The 21,045-nt window shown below is 39.9% G+C and overlaps 1 protein-coding gene across 5 annotated transcripts in view; it reads left to right on the top strand.

The window, feature by feature from the left end:
- Nucleotides 1-20,495, top strand: part of fgf13a (fibroblast growth factor 13a) — a 92,510-nt gene extending 72,015 nt beyond the window's left edge. For all 5 annotated transcript variants that reach the window (XM_034597800.1, XM_034597798.1, XM_034597802.1 and 2 more), the window contains 3 exons: nt 4,714-4,817; nt 15,243-15,441; nt 18,497-20,495. In XM_034597800.1, the coding sequence (XP_034453691.1) occupies nt 4,714-4,817; nt 15,243-15,441; nt 18,497-18,633 (440 nt within the window). In that variant the 3' untranslated portion in view covers nt 18,634-20,495. The remainder of the gene's footprint in view (nt 1-4,713; nt 4,818-15,242; nt 15,442-18,496) is intronic.
- The last annotated feature ends 550 nt before the right edge of the window (nt 20,496-21,045 follow it).

Below are 21,045 nucleotides of genomic sequence, written 5' to 3' on the forward strand. Positions count from 1 at the left end.
ATCAACACATTATCAACATTAACATCAAAATCATGACCACTGATTATTTTTAAGACTCATTTTTATTGGGTTTGATCATGTCCACTGAATCCTCTCTGAATTGCTGGATTTATACAGATTAAAGAGAAAAAACACGAAGCGCTGCCGTACTGAGTAGCTGTTTAATCTGATCTAATCAAAGTCATTCTGTAGTAACCTGAGCACAGATGGTGATTGGCTTTTTACTCTCATACACACTCGCTCTGTGGCGAAAGAGCCAGTTTGGTCTCATACGATGTATTGATGCATCCCTATCACTGCCACTACACCCCCCAGCACTTTGTTTTCTAATAGACAGAAAACAGAGGAGATCACTGGAAGATTAACAGCACGGCCACTCGTCTGGTATCAATGCAGCAGAAATTAACCGACTTATAATGAGACAGCGCCGTGAACACCACATGCTTTTAAAGATTAGACCAGTGCAGTTGTTGGTGAGGTACATGAAATCAACTTTGACCTCAATCCAAAAACAACGTTGTTGAGGGAAATACAGTGTCTGCATGGCACACTGAAACGGCTTTGATGTAATACTTAGTGTGTAATCCCAACGCTAAGCAGATGTAAACACTTTTGGAGCTTCTGAATTAGTACCTCTGTTTTCAATTAGCCCCTTGGGGGAGATGGCGTGTGTATCTTACATATAAATAGCAGCTCTGGGCAAGTGGGACGTTGCCTAAGCAGAACGATACTTTGTTATTTGTGTGCATTTAGTTTCCTAAATAAAATGATAGCACAGTTAAATAAGACACAGAGCAAAACAGATGACAATATCACATACTCGCGCACAATATTATACTTCACATCCCATAATGACAACCCCCACCCATCATGGACCAACTGACAAAACAACTGACCCGCAACGGCACCAAAATAGTTTTGGAAGAGAAAAATTAAAGAGTACTGGTGAATAGGGAGAGGAGAAAGAGTGAAGCTCTTTGCACTGCTCCAAAAATAGCGTTGTTAGGCGCTGGGCGCACTTGTCTCCATGGTGACGCAGAGCACAGTCCTCTTGGAGCTTCTGGTGTCTTGTGATGGTGGGAGAGGACCTACTCTAATGCGCACGTACACACGTACACACACACACGCACACACACACACACACACACACACACACAGGACTTGATCTTTACTACTGTGGCTCTCTGGGAGGACACTGGCCGTTTGGCTGCGGTAATAAAGTTGTTTGATATTTCTGGGACATTTTCATTAGGAGAGCAAACAATGTCAGAAGTAACAAATCCAAGTCTCATACATTGTATATAGAGCGAGCCATTCTCCTGCATTACATCACAACTAAGTAAACCCACTGTGTATCTGGAGACAAAAAAACTCTGAGTTGGAAGACTTCTCCAAATCCTTCTCCTTCAAAGTGAAGGCACTGTTTCAATGGTTAAATTGTAGCAAGATGTTTGGTTTATAAATTGACTCAAAAGTCTTCATTTACATTTAATAAAAGATATTTTTTTCCAGTTTAATGCAGCAAGATTTCAGCTACAGCGTGTTGTTAGGCAATTAGGCAAAGAAATTACACATTCTTCTGTAATATAAATCATATCAGACATACTATGCTATGCAGTCGTATCACATTTAAAGCTTTTATGCTGAATAGTCTTGCATTATTTACCTAGTTATTCAGCCTGACATTTTCTTTAAGTAACCCACTTTCCTTATGAAAAGAACCAATGTGATTAAACATCAGAGCACAGAAGTGTTGTGTAACGTTGTCGCAGCAGCTTAGTTTTTAGTTCCAAAACTTTGTCGTGCTGTCGTATTCAGGCTCCTCTAATTGAAAGCATGCTTTGCCCACAGTGGAAACAGATAGGACAAATGTTTAAAAAGTGAGTAGCTCTTACTGGGGACATTCAGGTTGATTTTCAATCTGAATTGGTCAGGATTCCCAGACTAGTTAGTGGGTGGAAGTGACACTTGGAGAGACAGACGACAAGCAATCGTGATAACTGTCGATCGGGCCTCCTCCCCCCCCCTTCTGATGATTCCATTTGCTTTTCTGCAGCAGGAGAGTCTGTGAGTGGGTGGAAGCCCCGTCACCCTCTTCAGTGTGCTCAGGTGTTTATAGGAGCCAGGAAGTAATTGAGTTTCCCCTCTTGAAAATCTCCATCAGCATAGTGGCTGGTAATCCTCCTGAAATGAAGAGGTCTGCAGAAGTGTACGTGTGCCTCGTGGTGGGAGTACAAAGGGAGGAAACTCAATGAGGGACACAATGGAAGAAGGGCGCAATAATAAAGATAGATCTTTAGGGATTTTATTTATAATTTAATGAGCCTGCAAATATGAGTTTGCCGTACTAGAGAGGAGAGAGTTCTTATAAAAAACACTACCTCATCCCCTCTAGCACTGCAAAGCAGGAGTGGATCAATCTGAACAACGGTTGTGGAGAATGTTTGCTAGATAGTGCCATCTGTAACCTGTGAGCATGAATTTCTGGCAAGAAATCGATTATCCTCCGCACTGCAGCACGGAAAGAAACTTCCAAAAAAGCTGCAAAACTCAAGAAGACATTCGTCAAAATGAATAAAAACAAATCAATTGTATTACAGGTTTTTTCCTCCTCTCCGGGAGAATTAGTGCTATAATATGGTGTAGTCGTGTCGCAATGACTGCTTTCTTTTGGACAACCTATTGATGAGAAAGTGTTTGAGGTGATTTGTGGTGAACTACAGTAGTTAAGTGCAGCATTTAGACACCCTACACCAAGTATAGTTCATACAGTGCAACCCATAAATAAAAATGTATTGAAATCTGAATTTAATTTGTTTCTGGCTCACTGTCAATAAATACAAACCTGGCAAGCAGATCCATTGGTTTGCCGGCTTAACGAATGCACATGATTAATGTACAGTACATCTAAAAATACTGCAGATATTGAGGTTGTAAATAGAAGGTCTAATCTGTTTGAGATATACATTTTACTGGCAGCTTCTGCTGTACATAGCTGCCAAAGCAGGCATCACTAAAGATACTGCCCGACAAGAGATAGTGTCAAGACAGTGTGTTTCTTTCCCCAGGGAGCCATCTTGTGATTGCTGAACTATTATATGACTGTCTGTGCCTATGTGTTTGAAAAAAAAGCGCTATTTTAAAGTGAGGTAACCCATACTGCATTTTGGAATATAATTGACAACAGTGGTGGGAAACGGACATTCAGTGCATGGCCTGTTCCCAGAGGACAGGCAGATAGACTTATGGGATATCTGTCTGTTTTGACAATATTCTGTTGTTATTGTTAACATTAAAGTTTATTATTCACTGACTATTACATTATTTCAAACATCTCATTTGAGACATGAGCTCAGACGAGAGTGTATATTGAGAAAGATCTTTCTCGTTGCATGTGAGGAACCAAAAAAAACAGAAACAGATGTAACGATGGACAGAGAAAGATGGAAAGATAGAGGGGGAGGCGAGAGGCAGAGAGAGAGCGAACTCAGCGAACCAAAGAGCCAGTGGTTCTGCCTTTCCGCTGAACCCAGACTCTGCAGCAAATGCCCGTTTACTCCACCGAGTCAATACATTAAGCATTCCTGTGGCTGTTGTTTACAATGAAAGCCTAGAGAGAAGCTGGTCCGCAGTGTTAAAGTTAAAAGGGCAGATGAAATAACCCATCAAAAAGCCACTATAGTGCACTTTGCTCAAAGAGGTCTGCAGATAGGAATCTACTAAGTGGTCGACAAGCGGACCTATAATAGTAAAGGCACAGTGACTCACAGCTTGACTAATATGAGGATTGACTTCCGTTTCTCCTCTCGTGCGTCTAAAATCAGAAGCTCTCTTCCAATGTGAAAATGTACATTCTTAATAATCGAGAGGAATGCTCTGATGTCCTGTCCTGTGGTTATTTACTGTGTTTGGTTCTGTCAAAAGGATGAAGCATCAATATTTGGGGGAGTGTCCAACAGTCAGAACAATAGGCCAGAAGTTTTCTTTTTTGGGGGGGAACAGAAGCTAGGCTACAGATTTTCAGGTGGACGCTCATGTGCTTCCCTCTATTCAGCCTGTGCCTTGCCTGCCAGTATCTCATGAAACACACACACACAAACAAACACACGCACACACAAACACACACAAACAGTACAGACCGACATTAATTAGATAAAGGTGTACTTAACGGACCAACTGGGCTTCTGTTGGCTACAATAATTTCATTATTATAAATACTACACAATTTGTTTTCTTATTTTAGTTCATTTACTTTTCAATTGTTTTACATAATGTGTTTGCAAAACATAGGCTTAACTGAACAGAGCCGATGACGTTGGTTGCCGTGTGTGAATGCATACATCTCAACAGTGTGTCTGTTTTTGCCTCATTTCCGATTTCGTTCACTCGTTGACACCCTCGGGAGAGAGCAGCTGAGTCCCTGAGCTTACGTATGTCTTACCTCTATTTGTGGTTTGGTTTTGATGACTCACTCTTACATTCGGACAGAGACAAGGAACACTTCCACCTTAACCTCACATGGTGATTACAACAGTTAACCAGGCAGAGTACTGTTGAGCTTGAATTTCTTTCAGTAACATTTGTCCTGTTCTGGTTTGTGCAGTGACAGTGTGTGTATCTATCAAGTATCTATTACAAAAAAGTGTAAGTGTATTGAATGAAGATGAAGATGAACCATGTTTATACTAAGTCTCTGCTGTCCATCTCTTTCAGCCACGTTCAACCTTATTCCAGTGGGGCTGCGAGTGGTGGCCATCCAGGGGGTGCAGACCAAACTCTATCTGGCTATGAACAGTGAGGGCTTCCTGTACACATCAGTAAGTACAATGTATGTCCGTGTGCATGTGTGTGTATAAGATGAGGTCCTGGTGTCGGTCTACTCCAGCAGAACGTTGGGTCTCTGACAGATATATAAGTTACTTTGTTGACATAAGTGACTGGAAGAAATTAGGGTATAACATGAATGCTTCGAAGCTTTAGCCATTGCCTTGGTAGTTGAAGTACAGATCAGTATTCGGCTGCTGTGTTTTATTAATATCAATATGATATACGAATTACCACAAACAAATCCAAGAAGCCCTTGAAATAAGAAATTGAAATCAAACATTATTCATTACGCATCAATGTTAATTATAATTATTCATACTCAAACCTGGACATTAAATCTCAGTGAGTTTTGTCATATGTCTGGGCTAACTTCCAAACATGCAAAGATGATGTCCAAACATTAGGGTGCCAAATATGCCAAGGGAAACTGGCAAATCACCTGAAACAGCTGAGCTGTCTTGCTACTGCTCAAACACCCATTTTTTTCTACTATGCATAACGCTAGTGTGACCTGCAAATATTACATTGAAATCCATTTTTTTCTTGGTTTCTGGAAGAGCCAAAGAAGAAACGAAAATCATGCGAGACAGAGAGAAGACATATGTACTTAAAACTAAAGGCAGAAATGTTGATGTTAGTCTTTATATTTTATTGGTTTATTTAATTTGAATAAATGGACTTTAAACTCAGACACATCATCCTAAACCTGATGAAACAGCCGCATCATTTTCTGATATATTTCGTTGTGAATAAAAAAGTTCAAGTATTGTGTAAGCGGGTGGAGCAGTGGCCTATCTGACCGTGGCAGCTGGCTATTAGTCTTTGATGGAATGTGCAAGTTTATGAATTATTCAGTTCCAGGCCGAGCAACGTTTCTGTTCGTCTCCCTCCCAAATGCCACCGCTGCATTGTGTGGCAGCTGTTGCAGAGAAGACTGACAGGCAGTCACTGTTGACAGACAACCCTCATAGTCGAATTTGTAAAGATCGCTCTGTGTGGTAAAGGTTTCAGTTGGCAGATTCGATGTTGATTGATAGAAACAAGCTTAGAAACAGCCAAGAAAACCTAATGATCTAGTAGCTTTTCTGCTGCTGACAAATGATCTGTTACATTCTTAGACAGTAATGTGATGAACTCTGAAGGAAAACTGGCCCTCTGGTCTAAATCTCTCTCTCCCCCGAGTACACAAACACACAAATGCATTAATAAATAGGGTTAATGTGCCAGCTCTCGCCAAGCATGAGCTCACTCAGATACACTTAATGTCAAGGAGTTGCAAATGGTTTATTTGGTAAAAGAAGCTCCGCCCTTTGGGGAGCTCTCAATCCAACCCGAGCAGGAACAAGATTTCGGGTGAAAGAACTAAAGAACCCCTCAATGAGCAAAATAACCGTGAACATTAGACATTAGCAAAGCATAGTTATAAATAAAAGACAATAAATAGGAGATTGAGGTGTTGTGATAAGTGACAGCAAGCAGCATGATAGGGATATTTGCAGAATATAAAATAAATAGTAAATGTCACTGCATTGCAACAAACACAGTCAAAAATAAGTAAATCTGTTCAATAACATGGAAGAAGTCAAATTCTGCTCATCCAGTGTGACATACCGTATCAAATCTCTTAAAATCACTGATTCAATTTATTAACAGTATTCATATTAAATATTTCCATCAACTGAAAATAAATATATAATTTCTAGTTAACATTTATGCTTGGGAACAACAATGCCACTCAATATTGTGTTTGTGTGACCAAAAGTATGACAACATAATCACAGCAGCCTTTTGTGATCATTGTATGTTCTGCCTATAATTACATTGTAACGAGTGCTAGCAATTGTTTGACAACATATCCATGTGGGTTGCCCCAGCTAAGCAGGCCTGTGGGGGAATATACAGGAATAATTGACATAAAACGTACTGTTTAAACCCCTTCCAACACACACACATCCATGCACTGTATTTAACATGGCTCACCGGCAGGCCACAGCTCCCAGTGACTGATTTTAATGATATGAGCTTGGCTGTCAAGTAATTAAGCACATGCAGCAAGCTGTAGGATTAATTTAATAAAGAGGGATCCTGCTGGCAAAGGCTGCACAAGCAGAAAGAAACTGCAGTAGAAGTACCGGCCTTTTTCTAAACACCCTTTTAATACTAAGGTTTGAGGAAAAGGAAATGCCAAAGAGTACCATAGGTTTCAGTCTTGCTTTTGTCGGTTGCACTTCACTGAAACAGCTGTTTGCCATCTTCAGTGACATCTTAATGCACAGTGCAACAGGAAAGTCATCTATTTTTAAACTGTTGGATTTGTGAGTGCTCCCTTTCACATTGGAGATGACAGTATTCTAAACGGAAAAACTTCTTCACGCTCATCTCTGTGATAGTTTCTCAGCTGCTTTTGTAAATTGCCTTCTAATGTGCAATGTGTGGTGTGCACCAAGGTTCCTTCTCAGGTCCCATTTTCTTTGCTTTTTATATTGTTCCACTCAAACTGATAATAAGACCTTCTTCCAATTGTTGCCTCATAATAGGCCAAGTGAATTTCAAGATGAGACAGAAAATAGTTTCATATCAAGTCACAGATTGTGTAAAATGTTTCCAATTGTGCCAGAATGTTTTATATGTAAAAGCTTTTTCACACGTGTGTGTGTGATTTTCAGTTTGGTATGTGAATGAGTTTTCTTTCATTTATTCATAGTAATTTTTAATACTGCCCCTACCGACTGTATATTGGTACACTATTAGAGCACTATGCATCACTACATGGTCTTGAATGCAGTTTGTTCTAACTGGAAGCCATTGCATTTTAGGTTGTGGTTTTAAACTTCCTATAGTCAACCCTGTGTGACTTGAATAATGTGTTATCAAGGTAGACACCATTAAAAAAACAATTTTAGATTGCCTTTGTTTAGTTTTACATTCTTATAGTGTACCAGCTTTTGAATGTTCTTTGATTTAAGGCACTTTTATGTCCTCAATATTATAAGTACTGTATAGTACAGTGAAGATGAACTATAACTGATTGCTATACTATACTATGTTAATCAGTAAATCAATGTTTGTGACAATATATGTTTTACTTAAACATATATTTTACATCTGTAAAATATTTTTGCATTCTTATATTCGATTTAAAGAATTGAAACCACAATTTAAAAAGCAATACAATCAGAAAGCATGATCAGAAACTTCTTGCAATCATTACAATTTTAGTTTGATCTTATTTTCATCTAAAAATGTATTTCTCTAATTTATGTATTTATTCTCAGTTTGTTTTTCATGTTTGTTTTTTTAGTCAGCATATAAACTACAATCCCAGAAGAATACTGCCGGCATACATTATATAATATATACTAGCATACAGTTATGCTGACTACCAGCCTCCATGTGAAATACAGTATATTTTGTAGGTGTGGAATTGGAGGAGTGCAGTAGGGGGATGGTTACAGAGCTTTTAGTTTTAGCTAAATCAGAGAGAGAATTGAATTGAATGTGTAGCTGGCTGCCTTATAGTGGCCGTCTTGCTGGGATTGCTGCTATGGCAAAGTGCTGCCGTGAAACCACACATTTAACGAGCCAATAGCAGGTCAGTGTTGGAAGGAGATTCCCAATCAAAAGTGGAGAGACAACAGATGACGTATTGTGGGTTGGGGGGGATAGAGTGCTGCTGCCGGGATCTGAGTGTCTTGGATTAATGTACACGTGTCTGCATAAGTACATGGATGAATGGGTTTAATAAATATAATTCATGTGATTTACATGCTTAATCTAATCTCTTTAGATATTTTGAGAAATATTGTACATACTAAATACAAAATATATAATGTTTAGAGTTACATTACATTGCATGCCATTTAGCTGACACTTTTATCAAAAGCGTCTTCCAATTAGTGCATTCAACATCTATGAGAGGCAATTCAGGGTTCAAGCCACCGACCTTCTGGTTGGAGGACAACCGCTCTACCATAAAGTGAGACGCTCCACAGTCCGGTCATCCGTCCCATTCCTGTGAATGTGATATCTCAAGAGTGACTTCCTTCAAATTTGGTACAAATATTCTCTTGGATTTAATTTTGGCAGCCAAGGGTCAAAGGTCAAGGCGGACTCACAAAGTATGTTTATGTTTTGATTGAACATGATATTTTAAGATCAGCGGAGGGAATGTTTTCAAATTTAGTACAAACATTCACTTGGACTCAAAGATTAACTGATTCGATTTTGGTGCTTGGAGGTCAACAATCAAGGTCACAGTGACCTCAAAAACATGTTTTTAGCCTCTTGAATTAATACTTGAGGGAATTTCTTCAACTTTTGATCAGTTGTCACTTGGATTAAAAGATAAAGTGATCACGTATCAGTGGTCAAAGGTCAAAGAGCAAAGTGAACCTTATATAAATCTGGAATAAAAGTATGTAGAAATATTTACATGGAAACTGCACTGGTTGGTGGAGGTACACAACCGCAGTGCCATCATTTTAGTTTGATATATTTTCAGATCAGTAGGTTTATTTTTAGGTCCTGAGCTAAGTAGTGTCCACATATCGTACGTGGTGCCTTTGAAGTGGTGTTATTAATTTCCTAGTCGGTCATATTTCAATTAGTGTGAGTCAGTGAGGCTCCAGTTGAGTCTCGTCTAGACTGCTGTGTGTGAGTGTATGTAAAATGGAGAGTTCAGGGCCCTCGGGTGAAACTATTCACCATGCTAGCGATGAGATTTACAATCTCTTTGTACCTAAAATACCACGCCAGTTAAAATCCCTGCAATAGTCAGATCCTACATTACATCACATCCTCAAAGGAACTCTGGATATGTATTAAGTACTGTTTGAAGAAGTACAATGAAAAGAAAGGTAATCTGGATAATGCAAATAGGTACTGTAGACAAAAGAATGATGATGAAGTAAAAGTTAAAAGGCTGCTTAGAGAAGCAACCAGTTACATTAAGCATGTCCCCTCTAATTTTGTCTAGATGTTGGCATAAATTATGCTTTCAAAAGGAGGCTTCTGGAATATATTTGAACAATTAAATGTTAATTTATTGTATATCTAAAGGATCAATAATGATACAGATGGAAAAAAACACTGTTAACTATGTAGTTGGCTCACAGCCATAGCTTTTCAACCAGCACAATGCTTCTGGTAAATAACCACTGCTGTTGGGATTCACTCCACTGAGCTGTGTCATTAACTAGTTTGTGGTGTTTGTGCTTGTGTGTGTGTGTGTGTGTGTGTGTGTGTGTGTGTGTGTGTGTGTCTATTTGTATTTGTGAGGGTCTTTTCCACTAGCTTACACCTCTCCAATTTATTCCCAAACAAATGAATACCGTGAGTGTACTTAATCTTTAGTTTAAGAAAAATAAGGTGCTTTTTTAAAGACAGACATTGAAAAGCTGGATTTAGCTCGATTTCTCTTCACCACCCAGCCATAGGATTAGCTTTTGTAAGTCTCCCAAGCATTGAAGTAGCTTGTAAAGACACAAGAACAGCCATCAGACCTGATATCCAATTGGCATAATTGGTGTCATGCAAGTTTCGATGTGGTCGTTGAATACGCACAGGGCAGCGTGCAGCATTGATTTGGTTTTGTCGAAGGTAAAATCTGTCCAATATCTTCACAGAGGTGATGGGATCCATTATGCTAGTATTTCTCCTCCTGTTGATTGGATCACGAAAAACATTATTCAGCTGCAATTAATCAGAACGCTGTTGAGAGTTCATCTTAATCAATAGTGTTTACTCGACGTGAGTTTATCTTACGGTTTCCCTCATCACTTTTGAAATGTGTAATTGTGTGATAAGAGTACAACAAGGTTTCTCGGTATAGGGAGTGTGTGTCTGTGCATGTGTGCCCGTGGGTTTTACATTCATGGATAATACAAATGACAGGGAAACCTTCTTAAGTACATTAAGTGCATCACTTGCATCATCCCTTACATGTTTCGTCCCTAAAGGCCGTTGTTGGATCATAAAGAGCTGAGGAAATACTACTGTAAATTCAGCAGAGATTCCCCCTCGCGAAGAACCTCCTCCATCTCTCTTTGGTCTTGGCACATGAGATGAAATTCACTTAATCTGACACTTAAGATTATTTTTGTAGTATGTACAAGTATATATACAAGTGCAGTAAACATATGCTGCACTGAACACTGACATTTTCAAAAGAACAAAGGGATTATGTCCAGGAAGGAGGTTATTCTTGGGCAAAGTACTTGTTTTTACTATAAGTTAAATCTAAAACTGCAATTTGTATAAGATAAATCCCGATAATTTCAGGGTACCAAACTTGAAAAATAATTAAGGCTACTCTGTATATAGTTTTCACTAAGATAAAGACTATACAGTGGAATCCTTGATTTCTTGAATTACTGCATAAACTAAATGTCATGTTGGGACTGTATTAGGTTAGAAAATGGAGGTGGAACAGAAAATGAGACCCTAAAGTTTTGAATCCCCTCTCCTCTTCTGCACTTATTTGCTCCTATGAGACGTCTATGAAGTTAAAGAGACTAAACACTGCTAAATCTCCTCATGGATGCTTTAGACAAGAGGAAAGAATAAGGAAAGATAATTATGATTTTCCTCATAGCTACAGAAACAGGGGCATGCATGCAGCTCTTTATTGCATAGAACATACAAGAGCTTTCCATCTCATTTTCTTTTAACCCAATTGGTTCTACACAGCTCATAACAGCAGTATGTATAATGTACACACTGCTGTATTTTTTTTTTACAAAAAGCGCTAGCCTGGACATTATGTAAGTAAGGCTGCCAGCTGTGCATCATTTGAACAATAACATGTCTTAGTTGCATATTTCAAGGAAAAGTCCATGTAGTGTAATGGGATCATTAAAAGTCAATTTAGCCAAACCATCCCAGAGAAATGAGGGAGGGAGATGACGATGCTGATATTATTTCTTTGCAGATAATCTCCTGCATTTTCTATTTCTAAAGTGATTTCCTCTCTCTCCATCTGGCACTGGAGTCATGATTAAAGTAATGTGTGTTGTTTTCGTTGGGAGATTCATTTCAGAGAACAATAGATAATGCTATTGACTGAAGGAGACACAACTGGAACCCATTCAAAAGAATCTGAATGTTCCTGTCTATCACAGCCCTGTTAGACAAGAAATGGGGCTCCCCTGCCATTTTGGCCCCTCCTTGTGTCAGTCTGAGCGCGGCTGTTGTCCACAGACCAAGTCCAATGCAGCAGTTTCTCGCCAGCAGCCTCTCCTCCATTTTGGCTCTGAATGTGGCTGTATCTGTATGTGTCTGTTTATCAATCGACTCTTATTTTTTTGTCCAAGGTGAGTGAAACCAGCCAAATCCACATAAGCTCATTATTATAGGTAAAACAGAACTCCTGGCTCGGGAGCTGGCTCAACAACTGAGCAGCAGTTGTACGGCTTCTGGCTGCTGCAAATCTGAGATGGATGCTGCCCAGCTTTTTTTCGAAATCTGCTGCTAATCAGCCTGAACAGGAAAATATCTAAACCTGAAATTTCCCAGAGTTTGCCTGTCACATATGAAGAAGGCGGCATTAAAATTGTCTGGATCACAACAAATGTCATCAAAACAATCAGTCGGGAGGCGGCGCCTGGGTGGAGCACGCAGGGGGCAGGACAGAACGTTATTTATATTTTTGTTTTCAGCACATCTACACTGGTGTTAGCTCTTATCCCCAAAAGTCCTTGAATTTATTTTTCTTTCGCAGTTGACATCTTCATCTGCCTGCTCTACTTGTATGGCACCTCTTTTTCATCCTGAGATATTTGTACAACCATTGTTCTGACATCATACGAAGGGTCTGGCAGGACAATTTCCAGATAATGTGCAGAGCAAATAACTCAGAGACACACACAGCTCCTCCAGAAAATGTTTGAAAAATGTTCAAACTTCAGTGCATGTCTGAAAGCAGCATAACACATGAAGGATACTGGTATCTGACCACTAAAAAGACTCAGAATAAGATTATAGTTAATCTGATTCAATCTGAGGTCTGCATTTCCTTCATACTGGACTGGAAGGACAGTGCCAAGGTGCCTGTGGGAAGGACCAAAGCAGTCTTTATTACTTAAGGAAGCTTTCTTCTTTTAATTAACACAGCAAAGCTTTGCATAACTTTAACAACTAGGTTGTTGTGACAGCAATATTGTTGCAGTCTGCTGGGGCAGAATCACCAGAGCTGTTAACAGTCTGTCATGGAAAAGATCTTGAATCCCCTCCAAGATTTAGTAGTAAAACAGAAGAAATCTTTCAGTTTTGGCTTAAGAGATTTGCATAACCTCTTAAATAGGTCCCATACCAATACCTGCAAAAGACTACAGATCATAAACTCTGATTTATGTCCTCAATGGCTAACTGTTCATCACATAACAATAAATTAGTGTTAGATAGAAGAGATAACATTTCAAGCTCGGTTTGTCTTAATCACATTGATGCCACCTTACACTGGTTCAGCCACTACATCAAAACCAGTCAACTGATTTAATGTTGTCGCATATCGTTGTCTATTAGCTTTAGTTGACCAAGGAAGGCATTTTGTAGAGTAAGGACTTTGGATTTTGTCCTCTTACACTTTAATGGACTGCACTTGCAACAGCCAGTACAGAATGCAATCAATTAAACAGAACAATCATACCAAGTATTGTTTTAATATATATATATATATTAGACACAATAACAACCTATTCCTCAAGGCAAGAGATATTTTGTGTCTGGTTCTAGATCAGTGAGAGAGGATGATGAACGATGGTCGACTCGTCTGTTACTGCAAGTAGGTCTCGGGTTTGTGTTTTGAATGGGCTCTGTGATTGGGTGTGACAATAGGTGTGTATACAAGGTTGCCCTTTAAACCAAGTGAACATTGTCTGGGCCATTTTTGTTCACTGTTTTACATCACATGGCTTACGAAGGTTTTATCTGCACTGTATTGTGCATTTCGACAATAGATCAAAGGACATCATCACCAGACATGAACCTCATTCAGCCTTTTGAAGTCCTCTTAACGCTGCACACGAAGAGTAAATGAAAAAAGAAAAAAAGAGTGGCTGTTATGGATGACTCCCAGTCTGTTAGTGGCATGTTGTTTGTCATGCACTCACAGGGAGTGTTTGGCCCGTGGACACATCATCACTCTCACCATTGACACCCACCGGAGTGATGTGTTATTTTTGCTGTGGTAGGACTGATCCTGGATACATGTTCAATCTGAAAGAGACATTCATCCGTCTTGTAAGAAAGCTCACGTTGTAGGCGTTAGACCCACTGGTTATTCAAACTGTGTGAAATGGTTTGTCATGATGGTGTCTATGATGGTGTCATATACTGTGTTTTTTATTTGCAGACAGTGTCTTTAGAAGAAAGTTATGGCAAAAAAACAACTTAGCGCTCCCCAACCTCACCTGTTTCTAGTTGCCTCTCCCTTATACACTGTCCCCCGGTCTCTGTCTCTCTCCAAGGGAATTGTATTCTTACGGATTAGACTGTTATGTAGACTCGCTGCACAAGCAGCTCTGCAAATTGGACAAACACACACACACACTTGCACACCCAAGGACGTACACATACACATACACTTGGGGCTGTGCACGCACACACACACAAAACCATGCCTCGGGGGAAATAAACCCCAGCCACACTATTGTAGAATTAATAGCAAAACTCCTATATGGGATTCTAAACCAAACCGAGAGAAGCATTGAACTCTTACACAGCACAGAGTCTGGAAAATGAACAGCGAAGTCACCTCTCTAAAAAGTTTTTCATAATTTTGTTCATGAATAAAAAGATTAGCAAGTACCCTAATAACATAGGTGGAGAAACTTCTGTGCACTACCAGGGTGCACACAGATCATATATATAAAACTATTAAAGCAACTTAGTGACAGCATTCCGATAATGTGATTTAAAAGGTCCGTACTTTATTGCGTGTTACAGTCAGTAAAATGCCGACAATAAATTAGCACGTCCAACATATTCATAAATACTGTGGATAACACTCTGAAAGATGATGAACTGCCCATGCATAATTAACAGCTAGGAACAAAATGAGAATGTATTCTTCATCTGGCCTGTATGTTTTATTAATGCTCCTCTGTATCTGTCATATTGCTGTTATCTATGCTATAATGTGCTGCATTATTCACTATGGTAAATGGAATGAATAGATTTGGAAAATTCTCAAGAGACTTAACTCTTATAGCAGGAATTGCATCTTGAGATGGCCCCTTTGCCCTTTATGTGCGCGAGCGTGCGCTGGACGTGCAGAGCAATATACCGTTATTAAGTTGCCCTCTCAAGTAATGAACTGCTGTTTCTCTTCATAACAGGATGTCAGAGACCTGTGATATCTCGTGAATTGCTGTTCAACAACTACTATACACTGGATCTGCTTCTCCCTTTTCCCCCAGGAACACTTTACGCCAGAGTGCAAATTCAAGGAGTCGGTGTTCGAGAACTATTATGTGACATACTCCTCCATGATATACCGGCAGCAGCAGTCGGGCAGGGGCTGGTACCTCGGTCTGAACAAGGAAGGAGAAATCATGAAGGGGAACCATGTCAAGAAAAACAAGCCAGCAGCCCACTTCCTTCCCAAACCTCTAAAGGGTAAGCCTGTCCAGATCCTCGTGCACACAGAGTTATTGTTTACAGAACATTTACACCAGCACCGACCTATATCATGAGAGGTGCCATACTATGAGTATGGCACCTCTCAATCATCCTGAGATATGTGTATTCTTTTTTCTTTACTGTGGTGCATGAAGAAAAAAATAGCTCAAGAGAGAGGTTCACATTCTGGCTCATGTTTCAGCTTTGAACAGCTGACCGATCAAAGTGTTAAGGGGGTGTGACTTGTCGTTTTATGGAAAAATTGTAGCGGGATTGTGTTGCTGAAGCTATCCGACCATCCAGAAACCAGATATGCAGGAATACTGGCAACTTGAGAAGAGTGATATCCAAGGCATCAGGGATAAAGTTGCTGCAGCTACATTATCTATTGAGAATGTTTTTTTTATTAATCAGTTGGCAAAAGGGTATTTTTCCCCAATAAGAGCCAGTTTCTGAGCACCAGCTTTTTTATGCTTAAAAGACCTAATTTTAAATGTGGACATTCTTAAAGTAAAGGCTAACTGAGCTGTTTTCTAGATGACTCTCTGCCATTGAGCAGTCTCCTTACAGATGCTGGCGTATATGTAATCAGTGGCTTCCTCTAGCTGATCACACTCCACTGCAGATACAGAGCAGAATCAGGCCGGGCCATCATGTGTGACCAGAAGCAGCCGGAAAACAATATATTTAAATGCTGTGAATAGTAGCAGGATTTATTTTCTAATCAGTGAAACCAAAGAGAACCTGAACCGAAACCCTGTGTGTGGTAATACCGCTGGAAAGAAAACAGGGAGGAGAGACGAAGAAATGCTTCTAAAGACGACTTTCATCCTCAAAAAGAAACAGATTTACCTGTCGACACATTTTTGGCATTTTCACTTCAGTGGGATAATATAAGAGATTTTTTTCCTTCTGTCTCTAAGTAAGAAATGAAAAGCTTGAAGTGCAAAATACTCCATGACAAAAATAGGGCATTTTTTTTAGATAGCTGATTGTTCAATACAGTTTGGATCTGTGACATGAGGCTCTTTTTATAGTGTCTCCGTGTTCTTTTGTGTGTGCACACAATGACATGCCTACTAGAAAATCCTGGTTGCATACTATGATTTTTCATAAAACTAACAAAATTAGTTTTATGAAAAATCAGATACAGTATATAGTCATTAGGTCAAATGAAAAAGAAAAATAATGAATTTTGACTTGAATTAACACAGAAATGCTTCTGGATATTCTTATGACTTACAAAACAGTACAGTATTATATAACTTTGTGGTAAGGTTCAATTTTGGCAAACATGCTCCTCTGAAAAGATGTTTTTTTATTTTATTTTAAATGGATAACATTCCATAAAAACATCTATTAAAAGACTTGCCAGATACATCCTCACAGCAAAGACAGTAGAGGTTGTAGATTTAATACATCTGTAACTATCTCAGTAATACTCCGTATGAGCGGCTTCACTTAGATATTATCATAGCATCGATTTCACTAGTGAATTCAATTCTCATTTTGAACGTAACGCTGCCCCTTCTTGCATCTTCGGTGGAGCCCCTCCAGCCAGCATCTTATTAAGAATCCACGTCTGCCCTGCGAGAACACTATAATAGCTTTTCACGTTCATTTAACAGGCAGTCCAGGGGTTCTCAAACACACTTAAGAGCAACAGCTAAAGAGTAATTGCCTCACTTTATGCTGAGAGCAAACTGAGAAAGAGAATAACAAGGATAGATATACGCTTGATGACACATTCATTCTAACAGATAGCAAAAAACCTTGCCCTCAGCTTCCTTGTATGCATTTTATCCAAAAGCAGAAATATAGTATTTGAGGTCCAACTGCAACAGAGAAAATGTTATTAAATAGATGTGTTTGCTGTAACACTCAAAGATGTAAGTCATCTTTTGCACATACTTTAAATGAGCCAGAGCTGCAAAGTGTTTCCTAAAACTTCTACGTGATTCAAATTCCAGATGTTGCAAACAAGTTGTTTGTAATGCACTTTGTGAGGCAAAGAGAGAGAGGATGAGAATGAGAATTTGTTCCAGCAGCTCATAAAGATTCAGAGGCACTGGTGTTACAGGGCACCAATTAAGAAGCTGTCTCTGCATTGGCAGTGGCATTGCCTGCAGCCATTACTCACTGCTCTTCTGGTTCCAGTCTGTGAGTCTGAGCCCACAGCCTCTCGTTCTGTCTTCCTCTGGACGGAGCAAGTTCAGCTCACGGCAGTCAAACAAAAAACATGAAAATCCTCTTACGATTCTTCCAGAAAGTCTTGATGCAAGACACAAAGAGCTCAGGGAAAGTATGTATCCTGTTAAGTGGTGTCTTTCTCAGACAGCACAATGAGACCAGTGTGGAGGAATTTGAAAAAAAGACTAGATGGCTGGTTGTTGCTGGGGATTATGTATAAAAATGAATAGTAGTTGTTGTGTTGTTGTGGAGGTGATACCTCGACCCTGGGATCAGTCGCCAACCGACGCAACTTTGCAAAACTCTCACTAACAAGACTGTTACCAATCACCAGCAGTCTCCCAATGCACCCTGCCATTGATTGATGTGTAAACACGAGGATGGTCTCTGGGTTGCAGCTCAGGAGAAAATGCTGGGCTAAGTGAAGTGTCTGAAAGACTCTGTTTGCTGTTTCAGCCCCAGATTCCCTGAGGAAGGAACATCAAATAGCATTCTAGGCAGAAGGATGTTGAAAACATCCTGAAACCAAAGACTCTGAACCTCAGATTACTGATATTTCTTCTGAAAGCAACTGCTGAGATGCAGATTGGACCAGTGCTGCATACACAGCAAAGCACTAGCAACTCCTGAATTTATAATGCCGTGCTGTAAAATGTAGGACTTTTTCTTTTTACTTCAGCACCAAGTACATCTGCTGGGATCTCTTGATTCAGCAGATTGAAGGGAACTATAGGTAGAACTTAATTATACCATGGCAGGACCTTCTCTAATAACCAAAGTAGCCGACCACTTCATTACCACAGTTCTTGTTATTGTTTGCCCGATTTCCATCTGTCTGATTCACACTTCTCTGTTTCCACAGTGGCAATGTACAGAGAACCATCCCTCCATGACTTGACAGAGTTCTCCCGCTCTGGCAGTGGCACGCCCACTAAGAGTCGGAGCGCCTCGGCCGTGCTCAACGGGGGCAAAGCCGTGAGCCAGAACGAGTCGACGTAGCCCGGTCGCCGAATCCAGGCCTGTGGCCGAACCATGAAACCTTACCTCCAGCAGAGCGTGACTCCAAGCAGACTTCTCTCACCGATCAGCTGTTCAGGACTAGCTACAACAAACAACACACAAAGACCCACACACCATCTATATATTAATAAAAAACCTGTCAATCATTGTTTCTGTCTCAAAAATAGTATCAATATTTATGAAACTTAAAGGCACATAAACCATTCTGGACTTTGAAAATAATAATAAACTTTTGTTTTGGGCCTTGAGATCATTTATTATCTTGATCACTCTTTTGGTGATGATTGCATACTAGTTAGCTCATGTTTATCTCACGTTGTTTTGTCTTGATTTCTCACGTGGACAATAACTTATCTTAGGTCATTTAGACACCAAGCACTCGTGCATCTGTCAGACAGGGACAGGAAGTTAGACGTGTAGGCATTCAGGGCAACCAGTAATGGTGCTGGTGTACAAAGGCTGCGGTGGTACAGTTCCCTGCTTCTGTGAATACAAAGCCTATAAACTCCCTGGCGCGGCACAGCCTGGAGTTGCTGGGACTGTGGCCAGCCAGACGGTAGCTCTCCTGCATCCTAGTGCACACGCTCCGAGACTGAGCTCTCTAGCATGGGAAAACGAAGCCTATGTTCAGCTGACCTGAAATATAAAAGGGGCAGTGTGGCTCTCTTGCAGTTTTTTTTTTCCAGAGACACCACAGCTGCACCTTGTTTTTTTGCTAATTTTCTGAATTAGCCGAGAGCTTTTTATTTGACAACTGGTTTTTGTTTTTGTCCCCTGTTGTTCTCTCCCCTCACCATTGTTCAGTATTTGTATTCTTTGTCACCGTTTGATCATTGAAAGAAATTCCAGCAAACCAAAGACAGAACGTAAGAGTGTCCCTTTAAGCCACTGAAAACCTAGTCAGAATAAAGGCAAAGCTGGAATTTTATTTTCATTGTACATTTTTAATGAAAGAAAAGCAAAGATTTTGTGGGGCAAAAAGGAACAATGGTAAAAAAAAAAAGGAAGTGATTTTAAACACTTAAAAGTTGGCAGCGTGCTTGATGTCGTGCTTTTTGCTGATGTGCTCAATGGCCACGGTCTGAAACAATTAATCTGTGTCCCCATTCCCTCTGTTACCTCTGTGTTCACGATGTCTCCGTCTTTTGTCCTCGTGATCTGTTTCCCCCCCCCCCTCTGTGCTTGTGTCATGCTTCAACCCGCCCCGCCATCCTTTTTTGTCGACTTCTCTTGACTGATACAGTTCACCATAGGAATATGGTGCAACAAGCCCCTTCCCAGGATGCTTGTTATGTGTTTGAGTAACTTATTGTGGTGACAATATTTTCTATATTAAAAAAAAAGAATACTGTGGACTTTTAGGTGGCTTAACATTTTATAGGACACGTCATATTTGTAAAAGTGAAAAAATGAAGATAAAAAAACTAAAAACTAAAATGAACATCTTCCCTTTCTTGCACAGGGCATGTACAAACACAATTATGTACAAAAAGGACCCTTTTTATGGGCTATGTACTCTTCCCTTCAGCTACATAACTTCTTTCTGGTACATACTTCTGGGAGGTTTTCTTTTCTTGGTTTCCTCCGGAGGTGGTTTGTATTAGGTGAACCTATCTGTTGCATGGGAGAAGGCAGGGAAATTCTGGTCTAGAGCTGCATGATGTAGGCTATGTGTATTAACCCATGTTGGATCATGTGTTCCAAGCTACCAGGCTAAATCTGATGAAACAACATATACAGACGGGCATTGTGGCTGTCTGATAACTTCCAGTTGTTTATTATTTGTTGTATACACAAAAATGCACTGAATAAAATGTTTATATTAAGATATACTTTTAAAATGTGTCAGAGTGTCTTCTTTGGCCTTTTCAGATACACCACAGACATCACAATTATATTGGAGACTGGGTTTTGGGAATTAGATGTTAGTTGGCAAGAGCTGCAATAATTGGTGGTGTAGAGAAATGAATCATGCTGCATTCTAGTTTCTCTCTAGAGGAAACTCCTGAACATACACTCATACCCGGCATCTTTTTCGATCTGTGGATGCCAACATATCGAGGTGGCATGTAACCTTAATTGCCTCAGAGTTGAGGCTGGTGCACAGGCTTACAGGGCTCATTCCATCTAATAAATCAATCTCTTCTGGATTTGAAAAGCTAAAGGGTAGATGCCTGCATCAGCTGCGGTGGTTCTTCCCTGCATCTGTATGGATGGTTGCCTTGGCTCAGTAACATCTCAAAGTGAGGAAGATCAACTTTACTTTTTTTCAGAGAGGTTGACCTTGAGATTGGTTTTAGTAAAGATATTTTAAATATTCTCTTCCCAAAGAAGAAATTGTGAACAAACACAGAACCTAAAAATGTTGGATTCCTTCCCAGTGAGGAGAAC

Source organism: Hippoglossus hippoglossus, chromosome 10, assembly GCF_009819705.1.
Source record: "Hippoglossus hippoglossus isolate fHipHip1 chromosome 10, fHipHip1.pri, whole genome shotgun sequence".
Taxonomy (NCBI): domain Eukaryota; kingdom Metazoa; phylum Chordata; class Actinopteri; order Pleuronectiformes; family Pleuronectidae; genus Hippoglossus; species Hippoglossus hippoglossus.